This window comes from Haliaeetus leucocephalus, unplaced genomic scaffold, assembly GCF_000737465.1.
Source record: "Haliaeetus leucocephalus isolate CR32 unplaced genomic scaffold, Haliaeetus_leucocephalus-4.0 Scaffold566, whole genome shotgun sequence".
NCBI lineage: Eukaryota > Metazoa > Chordata > Aves > Accipitriformes > Accipitridae > Haliaeetus > Haliaeetus leucocephalus.
Window position 1 is genome coordinate 2,525,175 of NW_010973002.1, and position 12,575 is coordinate 2,537,749.

Genomic DNA, 12,575 nt, shown 5'->3' on the forward strand with positions numbered 1-12,575 from the left:
CCAGCCCACCCGGCGCAGGGGCCGCCCGTGCTCCTCAGAGCTCGCAGGCGCCAGGCTTTGCCTACAGCTCCGTGACTGCGTGCCCCGCCGATGCGTCCCTCAGCGCACAGAAGGGCGGCGACCGGTGCCTGCCGGCCCTGGAGCTGAAGCACGAAGGAAGCGGCAGCAGGGAGGCTCCTGCGCGGACGACGGCCTCCCCGCTCCCTTCGCTCGTGCTCCTCCGACTGCCCTCGTCCGGCCCGTCGGTGCTCGTCCCTGGGTTCCGCATACAGTGTATTGGCAGTTTTCCTGTCCTAATACGAGAATGAAGATGGACGAAGCCATTAGCCAGGTACGGGTTGCCAGCGACACGTCACGGTGGAGTCCGGGGCCTTCCCTGGGGAGGTGACCGAAGGAGGACGTGGGCTCGGTGCCCAGCCAGGGCCGGCCGGCACAGCGAGTGTAAAATCAGAGCTAAAACCGGCGTACAGCCAACAACGATTTACTCTACCAGAAGACAAATGCTAAGGGCTCCAAAGCGAGAGTAGGCTTCTAGACAAAAGTAGTATCTTCTCTTACAAAAAAAAAAAAAAAAGAAACCCAAACAGGTACACCTGTGCAAGGTCTTTTAGACTGGAAAACCTTTGTTGCTGTTTTCAATTATATTTGTGCTAAGAAGAAATACTATCGCTGCCTGCAAAGCTGTCTCTTTTCTTAGGCCACCTGGCTACAACAAAACTACAGCTAGAGGCTCCAGGGACACGGAGACACGAGACCTGGAAACCATTTAATATGCACAACATGTTGTAAAGACACTGACAACTTGACAAAATAATTCCGCACGGATGCCGTTACTGGCTGTGAATTCGCACATCACACTCCCCTTCCTCCCAAACCTGAGACAGACAGATGCGTTTTATATTTAGTATCAGAGCAGCACGGAACAGCCCTCCGCTTAGGATCGCTGACCAGTCTCTACTACCATAAATGGCCAAGGTACACCTAAGCCTTTTCATAGGATGATTAGTGAAAAAAAATGCTGTGCTACACTCTAGGACTGTTACAATAATGGCAAAATATTGATTCGAAAGCCAGCTACTTAAAAAATGAGACGTGCTTAAGCATTGCCTAAGACCTACGCAATTAGGCTTTAACAGCTTAGAGCACTCGTGTGTATGACAACAAACCATTTCTCCCACACCCGACTCCTTGGGTTAGAGTCAGAAACGGTTAATACATCTAGCTGAACGACAGATATACGCCCACAAATAAATCATACAGATGAACCGATAACTTATCTGTACCATGATATTATGTTCAAAGTTCATGACTGCTCTTAGGAAAACAAATCATCGACAAGTACACCTTAAACTGAGCTCTTTATTTAATGACCACTGTTAATGGCAAACATAGTAGCATTTGGTTCTCTGCTTTTACCGTTAAAAAAAAATTTCCTTTTTCTCAATAGAATTGGAGGTTGCAATTTTGATCCTACAAAATTATTATTTTTTTTTTTTAGGGTAAAAACAAGAGTAATTCCAGTTAAGTATAAATTTCACTTAAGACATAACATCAGTGTCCAGTTTTCACAGCCAGCAATATTATGAGATATATTGTACCTGGTTTTTCATGTGTAGGTGTGAATAAAAATTCTGCAAAAAAGTACTACATGAATACCAAGAAGTCAAAAGTATGCCTTCTAGTAAGGAAAGTAGGTTTCTTTTACTTTGACATCATCAACATGGGCGAAAAGTAGTCAGAACTCCTAAGCAGTATTTAATGCAGTTAGTATTTTTAGGATCCCACCTGTTTTCCAACTAAAAAGAAAATCATGAAATAAATGTAATAACTTTTCCATATAATTTAAGTGGAAATGTTAAATAAATTTAAGCAGAGAATGAAACTTTTAAAAATTGACTTTGATAAAACCAGTTCATGATGATCAAAGTACAATTTAGTAAGACTGAATTTGGCAGAGCAAACACTTAAAACTGACAAGTATTTTTAACTCAAAATGTCAATAAAAGCACAATACATTATTTCCTAAAAGCAAAAAGTTATGTTATCAGTATAAATACAAGTTTTTTGTAACTATTAAAACCTCTGTCTATAACAATATTTTGCTGTGAGTGTCCTGGTTTTGGCTGGGGTAGAGTTAATTTTCTTTCTAGTAGCTGGTATAGTGCTATGTTTTGGGTTCACTATGAGAAGAATGTTGATAACACACTGATGTTTTCAGTTGTTGCTAAGTAGCATTTATACCAAGTCAAGTACTTTTCAGCTTCTCATGCCCAGCCAGCAAGAAGGCTGGAGGGGCACAAAAAATTGGGAGGGGACACTGCCAGGGCAGCTGACCCAGACTGGCCAAAGGGGTATTCCATACCATGGAACATCATGTCCAGTATATAAACTGGGGAAGATCACTGCTCAGCAGCTAACTGGGCATTGGTCGGCGAGTGGTGAACAATTGCATTGTGCATCACTTGTTTTGTATATTCCAATTCTTTTATTAGTATTGTCATTTTATTATTGTTATTATTATCGTTATTAGTTTCTTCCTTCCTGTTCCATTAAACTGTTCTTATCTCAACCCACGAGTTTCACCTTTTTCCTTTCGATTCTTTCCCCCATCCCACTGGGGGGGGGGGAGTGAGTGAGCTGCATGGTGCTTAGTTGCTGGCTGGGGTTAAACCACGACAGCGAGAAACCTCGTCTCTGAAATACACACATACATTTCTGGAACTGCATTCCCTAATGGGTATAGCCACGGGGATAAATACGAAAGTAGAATAAACTTCTGCTACTAAGCTTGCAATAATGTCTCTGAAGACTGACATTAAAATATTTTTTCTATATTCTTATTTACCTTTTTTTACCAATGTTATTTACATTTGTTTTTTTCTTGTAATTCTATTGTGAAATCCCCATTTACTTATGAGACCAAGTAGAGAATCTGTAGAAATGATTGCTTATTAGGACCAGAAGAGGGAGCTCCAATTAATATTTTTATTTATTAAGTTGAAGCAGTATGTAGCAGTGTAGAATTTAAAGGTAAAGGTTATTTTAAAATATTCATTAACAGTTTTATATATTACACCTTTAAATTAAAGTAACAGATTAACCTCTCTGATTGGCATCTGTAGTAATGGCAGCATAGGTCAGAGTTAAGGTAAATGGCCTTTTTTAATCTTTGAATTTGGGCAACTGAGCCTTCCATTCCCTTCTCACTTGGATTCCAGCCATCTCCATCAGTCACTGTACAACCTGCATACAATCCCAAGAACTCTCTTTCCACACCTGATATCTGAACAAAAAAGCAAGTTGCCCTGCACCAAATGCCTTCAACCTCACCTCTTTTCCTCTGCCAATCAGGCACATAGAGGCATTCTCTCTGATGGGAATCAGAGCTTTGTAAGCTTCTGCCAACTCTTGCTCTAACATCTCAGTACACACATACCACCTGAAAAGACTTCAATCCCAGACATCTTCAAGTATTTTTAAGCACAAACTGACTTACACCTCTCTGTTTTCAAAGGAGACTAACAAAGTTAGCTGAGGCTCTGCTTTTGCCTCCTAAACTGCAGCCTCTGCCAGTTATTCTGTACCAAGTTCTTGCTGCGCTGCTTCGCAGATTTAAACCACCACACAAAGTTACCGAATTTTAAATTTTCCTGTCCCCCACCTTAAACACAACATATGCTGCCACAACTGTGAATATGCGCAAAGAATACAAAAGCACATCTCCCTTCTTGAGGAAGTCTGTGTGTTGGATTAGACATGATGAAAGAGTATCTGTTGGATAAATAAATTGATAATAAAACCATACAATTATTTGTTTACATGCAATAAATAGCATATCCATTTTGACTTAATGTTTTCAGAAGTTCAGTGTAATAGAATCATTGTTATGGACAGTATCAGACAGAGAAATCTGGGATAAAGTATACAAGCAGGATCCCTTCAAGTAGCTAGTAAGGATGTGTGGAAATGGGTTTACAGGCGTACAGAACTTCACATATAAAAAAATATTTATACTTTGGCAAGAACAGAGCCTAGAGAAGCGTGAGAGAAGGGTATGTTTGAATTTTATGTAAAGGCGATGAAACCAACAGAAAGAAAAAAAAAGATTTGAAGATTAAAATGTCAATATTAACAAAACGAATCCCACCAAGTAAAAATCCATGAACAAGATGAGTCCTAAGGACTCTACAAATAAAGTGCGTGCGTCACAGGACTGTAAGACATGTATTTTCTTTGCCCTACTACAACAAAATACTTAAATACATGGTTATTCTCTCAGATCTTAAGTAACAGTTCTGTAAATTTCTAAATATGATTTTCCATCCTCAAAGGAATATCTATGTAACAATTATGAAGATTACAAATGCATTGATTAAAGTACCAATTTTTATTACAACAAGATAATTAAAAATTAATTTCAGCAATAGAACAAAACAGCAGAATAAAGAAATGAAGAAATACAAGCATGCAGGTAGGGACAGTGAAAAATACTCTTCAATACAACGATTAACACTGTGCCATATAGTAAGTATTTATTAATCTCCTGGCTTCTTTGATGGCACTGGACTTTTTTCTTTCCGTTTAGCAGCCTTCTCCTTTTTCAGCTGTAACAAAGACAGACACCAACAGTGGTTCAAGAATTAATTTGCAAGTCGGCTAGCAATGCAGTATTAAATCTCTACATCCACTCACAAATTCACCAGAGTGATAGATGCGGTGGAGCGAGCTACAGATCATTATTAGCCCAACCTAGTATCGCTTACTTTTGCATCACAGGACAAAGGAGCATTTCCATAGCTCTGCAGCTCCTCTCCTATTCAAACCAGTGCTGCCTTTATCTCTGATAATGGCAATCTAGGTATTTATGTATCCCTCAAGTCCAAAGTGCCTCACAATGTTCATGGGTTTATGTTTATGTCAATGAAAGGTAAAGAAGTTTTATTACAGACGAGTAACATACACAGTTAGACTAACCAACATGCACAAAATCACATAGGAAGTTTGTTGCTGAGGTAGATGCTAAACCTCCATCTCACTGTCTCCTCACTGACCCACAAGGTCACATCTTCCTCTCGTAAGATTTTTTTACACAGTAGGCTCTTACAGCATGGTATGATTTACCAACACACATACATTTAACTCTGCCATTTTGAAGTAAGACTATTAATCCAAACAAATATATCTGTTGTTTTTAGAAGCAACGCTTGTTCTCAAGTATTGTTACATTAGTGAATGAAATTCTATTTAGAGCAATTACATAAAAGGGATGCATGGACTTTTGCATCTCATGTAACATAAGATAATCACGTTGCTATCAAAAATGCAAGGAAAAATAAAATAATATTTTTAACACGCTTTTTTTCCTCATAAAATAGTGTCAAAAGGAAGCAAAGCCCCAGTCTTGATTTGGATGTCTACAAATTAACTCACTGCTAAGCAATCCTGTTGTTGGTCTACATAGAAACTAATTTTAAAATATTCTTCCCTATTTGGAGGCTTGAAGTTTGTATCCTAAATTCCTACTACCTTTTGCAAAGAAAATAAAATCTTGCAGGGGGGAGGGAGGGGCAAGAAACGCAGCAATTTGGATTTGATAGTAACATATTTTCTCCCATAAACTGATACTGTATTTGTACCATCTTACCATATTTTGTGATGATTTCCAAAATAAAGAAAATTATTTAAAATTTCACAAAGCTAGAACAACTTTCTCATTAACTAACACCTTGTTGCAAGCAGCAAGCGTAACAGCAGTTAAGATTTTAAAAGTTAATTATGCAACATTGCCTTACAAAAGAATTCATGAACAGTCAAGACATACTCCCAGCTGAGATGGTGGAGCTAAGGAGCTAATGTGGGGAAAGAATAAGTATTTAAGCATCTAAATAACCTACACCACAGGGCATTTAAATTTAACATAGTCAGTGGGGTGGAGGAGGCACCTCTAAGGGGGTGATTCAGGTCATATAAGAAAGACACACCAGATTTAGCCCAACTACACAGATATTTGCAAGGAAAAGAACATCATAAAGTTTTATAAATGAGGTAGCAAACACATTTCTAAATGTCACAGGGAACCTTTCTGTAAGTCTGTTTTGTTGTGTCTTTTTGTCACATAGTAAAATATTTTGTTGTTCTGTAATGGAGAGTTACCTCAATAAAAATCTGTCCAGTTAAGACAAATACCATCATGACTAACCTCTGAAATCCTGCAATAGCTCATAATTGTATTTAAAGCTTTAAGAAGCTAGTGTTTTCTCAGGAAGAGAACAAATAATGTACTGCATTTATATGCCACTTAAATCATACATTTATCTTTTTTAGACATCCTCTTGTGAAAATATATTTGAATTAAGCAATAAATGTAGTAACTTGCCCGTTCTTGGTAACGTTTTTCAAAGTAAGCCATGTCATCATCTTCTGAATGCTTTCCATGAGAAACTTGCCTTGTGGCACTAGAACCACCTGAAAAAAAAAAAAACACCAAAACCAAACAACAAACAAACAAAGCCCAAAACTTTTTTCATTAATGATACTTGCTATTCCATTAGTTATGTTTTACATTTGGCAGAACACATTCAAAGTGAGAACTCGCCTTTATAGGCAAGTAACAAACCCCAGCAATTGGGACCAAAGATTAAGCCCTTTAGCGTAGGCTAGCAGCTCTTATAGTCTTGGAGGAGTTCAACAGTTATGTTAATTGCTAAATTCTTGTACTAAATAAGGGACATAAAATAAGCCTAACTGATTCCATGCAGAAAAGACTTTCTGGCAGAAGGCAGTTTCACAGGATTGTGCTGAATACATATGATCCATTCAGATATGATGAGCTTCTAGTAGGAATTAAAAATTAGAACAACTGATCCAATGAATAAGTGACACCATTAATAGGGAAGATACAAAATGCTAAAAAAAAATCATTAAAGTTAAAAAGCACATCATGAGCAAAATTAACAAGACAGTTACTCTAAGCACTTCAAGCACATGAATGGTGTAGTAACTTTTGACATAACAAGGCTTCAACACTCATTTAAATTTTTAACTTTGATTTTAGCCCTAAGCATCCTTCAATTCATCCATAAAACCAATTAATTTTATATTAAATACTTCTTGTAAAACAGTATTATCCTACTAATATAGCACCTGCTATCTGTGAGATGGTTTGAGCAGAACTAGAAGGTCCCTCAAATGCTTTTAGAAATGGATGATCCATGCTGGTAACAAGGGATTCTGCAAGTTCAGCAGGAGGAGTCCCTGTTATAAAATAAGTTGAATGAAAACAAAAATTAACTTCAGGAGATATATTAAGAACATACAAGACGGGGTCAAAATAAGGCTACAGATTCATATCTACTATACTCAGTGCAGACACCATAAACTCAAGTTAACAAAAGCATTACAAATGGCTTCAAAAGAAATGAAAGCTTTGTTTCTTTAATTACTACAGCTATGCTATAGCTCCTAAACTTCAGACAAATCTAGGAAACCAGATCAGAATTTAAAAAAGAAATAATGAGTACATGGCAATAATAAATAAAACAGTATTTCAGGACAAAATGTGTCCATTACTAAACGACACAAAATCACAGAGCAACAGAGGTATCAAGGCCAACTAACGTGCCTGTCAAAAATAAAGTTCTACAAATGACTCTTGGTTATTTTATGCTGAACAGCTATTAACCTTTGAGCTTGGGGAAAAAAAAAAAAAAGCTGTAACTGTATAACCAAGAAACATGTGGGCAGTATTAGGCTAAAGGAATAACATAAATATAACATGGAATTATTAAGAGAAAAACAGAAGTTACAGAGTCCTTTCTAAAAGATATGCTCCACTTCAGCCAGAAGCTACTGGGCTGAACACCATAATTGTTGATAAAGAGGTTTTTTATCAGTTCACTACAGGAAGTTGGACAAGATGGTCATAGTGGTCTCTTCACACCTAAGGACTGCTGGAAAAAAAAAAATCTGTCTTAAGTCTTACTCCTATTGATCCACTTTGCCTTCAAACTTTGAAAATCTATGTTGAATTACTACTTTTCAAAACTACTTAGAGAATTAAGTTTCATCTCAGGTCAGCTGCACTTACCTATTCCACTGTCATCAAGTCTCATGTAGCCTTCTGCTAGTGAACTAAAACCAGTCAGTCCTCCCATAGCAGCGTAAGGAACATCCTGCCCCACAGGCTTTCCTTGGGCTAAGCGCACTTGTTTAGTTTCCACGACTGTCTCATGAGCATATGTTGGCTGACCACATGCACAGGTAAAGCAACTATGAAAGCCCAAACACCTGGAACCTAATTAACAAATAAATAAGTGTAATGAGTGAAATTATAATGGAATTTATACTTTACTGCAGCCAAAATGGTGTTTTCCTAAACTGATCTCATCAAAAACTAGAGCTCCTTCACTACAAAAGCATCCAGCTATGCTTTCTATTTGGAAACACATACGTGATTTTAGGCAAAGCAATCAGCTATCTTTGCTAAAACCTTTTACAGCCTTTTCATCATGGTACGAAAATGCTGTATAGAACAGGAGAAAGGATGAAGGTGGGGATTAGATCATAGGGGTCATCCAGTCTCAGGGTCTCATTCAGTCAAGTTTTGAGTACCTCCGAGGATGGAGATTCCACCTCTCCGAACAGCCCAGACCAATGTTGGTCTTCTCCTGGAGCAGACATCTCTTTCCTAATATCTAACTGGATTTCCTATGTTGCAACTTGTGTCCATTTCCAATACTAACACCCTTCTCTATCCCTCCCTTGACAAAAAATAAAAAAGAGAAAAAATTCTGTCAGTGGGTAAAGAAAACAACCTGCCAGAATTTTGGCAGTATTATCTCCAAAGGTGTACAGCATGTGCCAATGTCGCACGGCCAGAAAACTTAGAATCTCAATTTATGACATAAATCACAATTTAAATGTCTCTTAAAACTAGCAAAATTATCTGGGTAGTAAACAGAGGCAGTGGCAACAGAAAAATAGGTTCTTCGTAAGAGTACCATTAGACTGACTTTCAGCGGTTTTTTAAGCTTACATAGCCACAGGATGTAACTGAAATAGTTATACAAATGACATGTGACATTCAGAAACACAGACTGAAGTGAAGTGATATATCTGCCTAAGCTACAGCTAAGACTGTCATCAAAGCCCTGCTGGAGCAATGATGTGAAGAAGAAATTGAGGAACTGATTTTGCAAGTATTTCATTATACAAATTATCCTGCTTCCAACTCACGTTAGAGTTCATTTTGCAGGGCACCAAGAAATAATTTTTTTAAGTCTTGTGTAGTATGTAGAAGGATCACATTCTTTGAAACGTTAAAGGATTTTTCATATAATTTTGGGCACTCCTCAATAACAGAGCTCTTACTCTGGATACAGAATAAAGTATATAAAATATATGAAGTGCTACAGCAATATTTTTTCAATTATAAAGAGTGTACATCTCCAATTTATCTATCACATTAGATTTATACAGCACCAGGCTAGACTAATACCAGTACATTAAAACAACAAAGTCCAAAATAGGAGCAAGTATTGGCACTTCTCTGTGTAACCTTTGAAGCCATCAGAAGTGTCAGGTATTTTTGAGAAACACTAGAAAAAGTGCATAAGGTAAATGATTATTAAGAAGACTGTGTTCTAAGGATTCAGTCTGAATCATCCAATTGCACATTTAAGACTTTCATATTACTTAGAGCAAATTCTTGAAAGACTATCATATAACTATTTCATGTTTTATTCTGTGAGATATGATTCTCATCCAGCAAAAGCTGTTTATGACTTTTCCTGTACAAATTACACAGACTTCATGAAAGAAATTTACTGACAGTACGGAACTCGTAACAAAAAAGCTTCAGCTTACTTAATTTGAGGTTTCAAACTAAAACATCTTTATGCATTATTTAGTTTTTATGGTTAATAATTCCTGCTGTTTCATTAAAATAACCTCAAACAACTGAACCACAAAGCTTCCTCTTAATGCCTTCTCAATCCTTTTGCTTGAAACTCCATTCCCATTTGCATTTCTGGACCCACAATCTGTATGCTCGGGAACTGCTTTGTTAGAGTGCTAACTCTTCGGGAACAGAGCACTACTTCTTATTGAGTTGAGAAAAGATATAAAAATACATTAACATTACATTCAACCAGGCAATAGAGGAACAGAGATCAACACTTCCCTCTCTCAAACTACCAAGTTCAAGTAGAAAAGTCATGTGCATGCAGCAGTGGAAATGACAAACTGCAAATGGGGTGCTTTCATACTGCCTAACTTTAGGCAGCTGTCTCCATATGCACCTAACCGAATCATTCAGAAACTTACTCTCCTTCACAGAACTTGGGGAACCTAAGGTTGTTGTTCTAAACCCTCCTGTGCAAAAGGCGATGTCTTCCTTCCCATTTCCCATCCTTCTGCAAGGACCAAAATACGCATCAGTGACAAGTGCAGCACGTACCTAATACTCTGGGCAGAATACAGATCCCTAACGTACTGTTCCTGTTAAGTTTCCTAGAAGAGAATGCTGCAAGACCATCAGCAACTTACAAGAGTTACATGAAAATCCAGGTGCTGCACTGTGCTGATCAGCAAAGTGTTTGCATCTACAACGGATGGGCTGTGTGCCATTTAGAGGGACATAGTGATAGGACTGGCACTGACAACGGCTCACTCTACAAGGCACACAAATAGGACGGTCTTTGGGAATCACCTCATAGTCCGTTTTGTGTTGCTTATACCTAAAACAGGCAAAAATAATAACTTTCATAACTTTGTTAGTATTAACAGAAAACTAACTGAAAGGCTTATTATTTATCTTACAAGTTCTGTTTTGAAATATCTTTAATTAATTACTGTTAATTGTTAATTTTCAATTAAATTCATAATATCAGGTGCTTTTACATCCATTCATTACATAAATATCACAGATCCTTACGTTTCATTTTGACAGCACTATCAGAATCAATCTAATCTACAATAACTCATGCCTTAAAGCTGAATTTATTGAAGACTACAAAATCATTTTGGTCTCAAAAAAATGTATTGAGATTTAGATTTAAGAACAGTTCTTATGATTTAAAACCTGATTTTCTCAACCCTTAGACCTTAAATTAACTTGCCTATACTGTACTGTAACGTATCTGAAAACATTTTACGTTTTCCTCATTTTAAAAAATACAACAGTGCAAAAAAAAGAAAAGATACCTACCGGTGAGTACAAAAGCACAGTGTCTCTGGTCCCACAAGCTTACAGTCCATGCCAGTTGGTGATCTCCAGCTCACATACAACCTGTTCTGTAACCGAATTGGTAATACTTTTCTTTTGTACTCCTCATATTCCTCAGGGGTAAAGAGCTTTCCTCCATCGTCATCACCTACAATTCTGTAAGCATGTCATAAAGAAAACCCATAAGAACATGGAAGACAATAAAAGTAGGCTTCTCGAGATTTTTTTTTCAAATAATATATACCAACACTTTTGCTGTAAATGCAAAATCTTATCTTTCATAATACTGTTCTAGTGATACACAATTAGCAGAATTATAGCTGATCTTTACAGAAATTTTGTGAATAATGCTCTTTTAAAAAATTTGCTCTGACAGACTGAAAACCAGCATTGTAGGAGAGAAGGAAAAAGTAAAGCCAACTACCCTTTTCATACGGCAGAAAAAGCAATGGGCATCAAGGGTTGTGTAACCAGCCAGCTCTGCCTCAGGCTTCTTGAATGACCTCTGGCAAGTCACTTCACCCATCTACACCTAAACTTACTGCAGACTTGTATCAGGTTATCAAATCTTAGCCTAGTCTGAGGAAGATTATTCAACTGCAAGCAGGTAACCGCACTGCCATCAAAGTAACAAACACCACATCCAAGCAGTCTTCTATTTCGCAAGAAGTCTATGCTAGTTTCTGCACATAATGTTGATCACGGCTGTATCCCACACCGCGGACAGGCCCATTTGTTTAAGCTATCACTACGTTCAAATTCAAGGTCACTGAAGAGTGGGAACTCTGGAGCAGCATCCAGATTCTACGTTTATGGAGACAACGGAAGACAGTAAGTAAAATCCGTAAAATACAATTTAGACTTAATTGCAGCACTTACCTATGCTGAAGGTTAGTTTATTAATGTCCGTAAATATTTCAGTTATTGTTACTGTTGTTAATAACAGTATTGTTCAGTTATTGTTTAGGGTGTGCTAAAACATACCGAATGAGAGATTCTTTGTCAAATACTCTGTGGATTTGTGCATTGCCGATAATGTACAGCACCAGAATAACGTGTCAACACATCGCTGTCATTTGCATGTCAATCCAGCTGGCACCCACTGAATCAGTGCATAACTACCTATGTAAGAAAGACCACCGCGCCTACATCTGGTGTTTTACTCAAGGTTTTCCTAGGCTAAATTAAGACCACATTTCAGCGTTAACGACCCAGTCCGTGTTTACTTTTGCTCAAGATCCATCCACTCTTCGAGAGGAGCGCTGATGAGATCAGCAAAGACACGTGGGAGTACGAGGGCAGGCGTCCATACGCTGCAAAACTTAATCCACGCCGCGCGAAAGCCCACGTC

The 12,575-nt window shown here is 37.8% G+C and overlaps 1 protein-coding gene across 1 annotated transcript; it reads right to left on the reverse strand.

The window, feature by feature from the left end:
• Positions 1 to 4,535: 4,535 nt before the first annotated feature.
• On the reverse strand, positions 4,536 to 12,251 carry FAM221A (family with sequence similarity 221, member A). Its single transcript, XM_010577656.1, has 7 exons — positions 12,235 to 12,251; positions 11,207 to 11,380; positions 10,546 to 10,736; positions 8,087 to 8,293; positions 7,144 to 7,254; positions 6,377 to 6,465; positions 4,536 to 4,604 (listed from the first exon to the last, which is right to left on the reverse strand). Exons 1-7 carry the CDS (start codon positions 12,249 to 12,251, stop codon positions 4,536 to 4,538), a joined length of 858 nt encoding a protein of 285 aa, XP_010575958.1.
• Between the last annotated feature and the right edge of the window lie 324 nt (positions 12,252 to 12,575).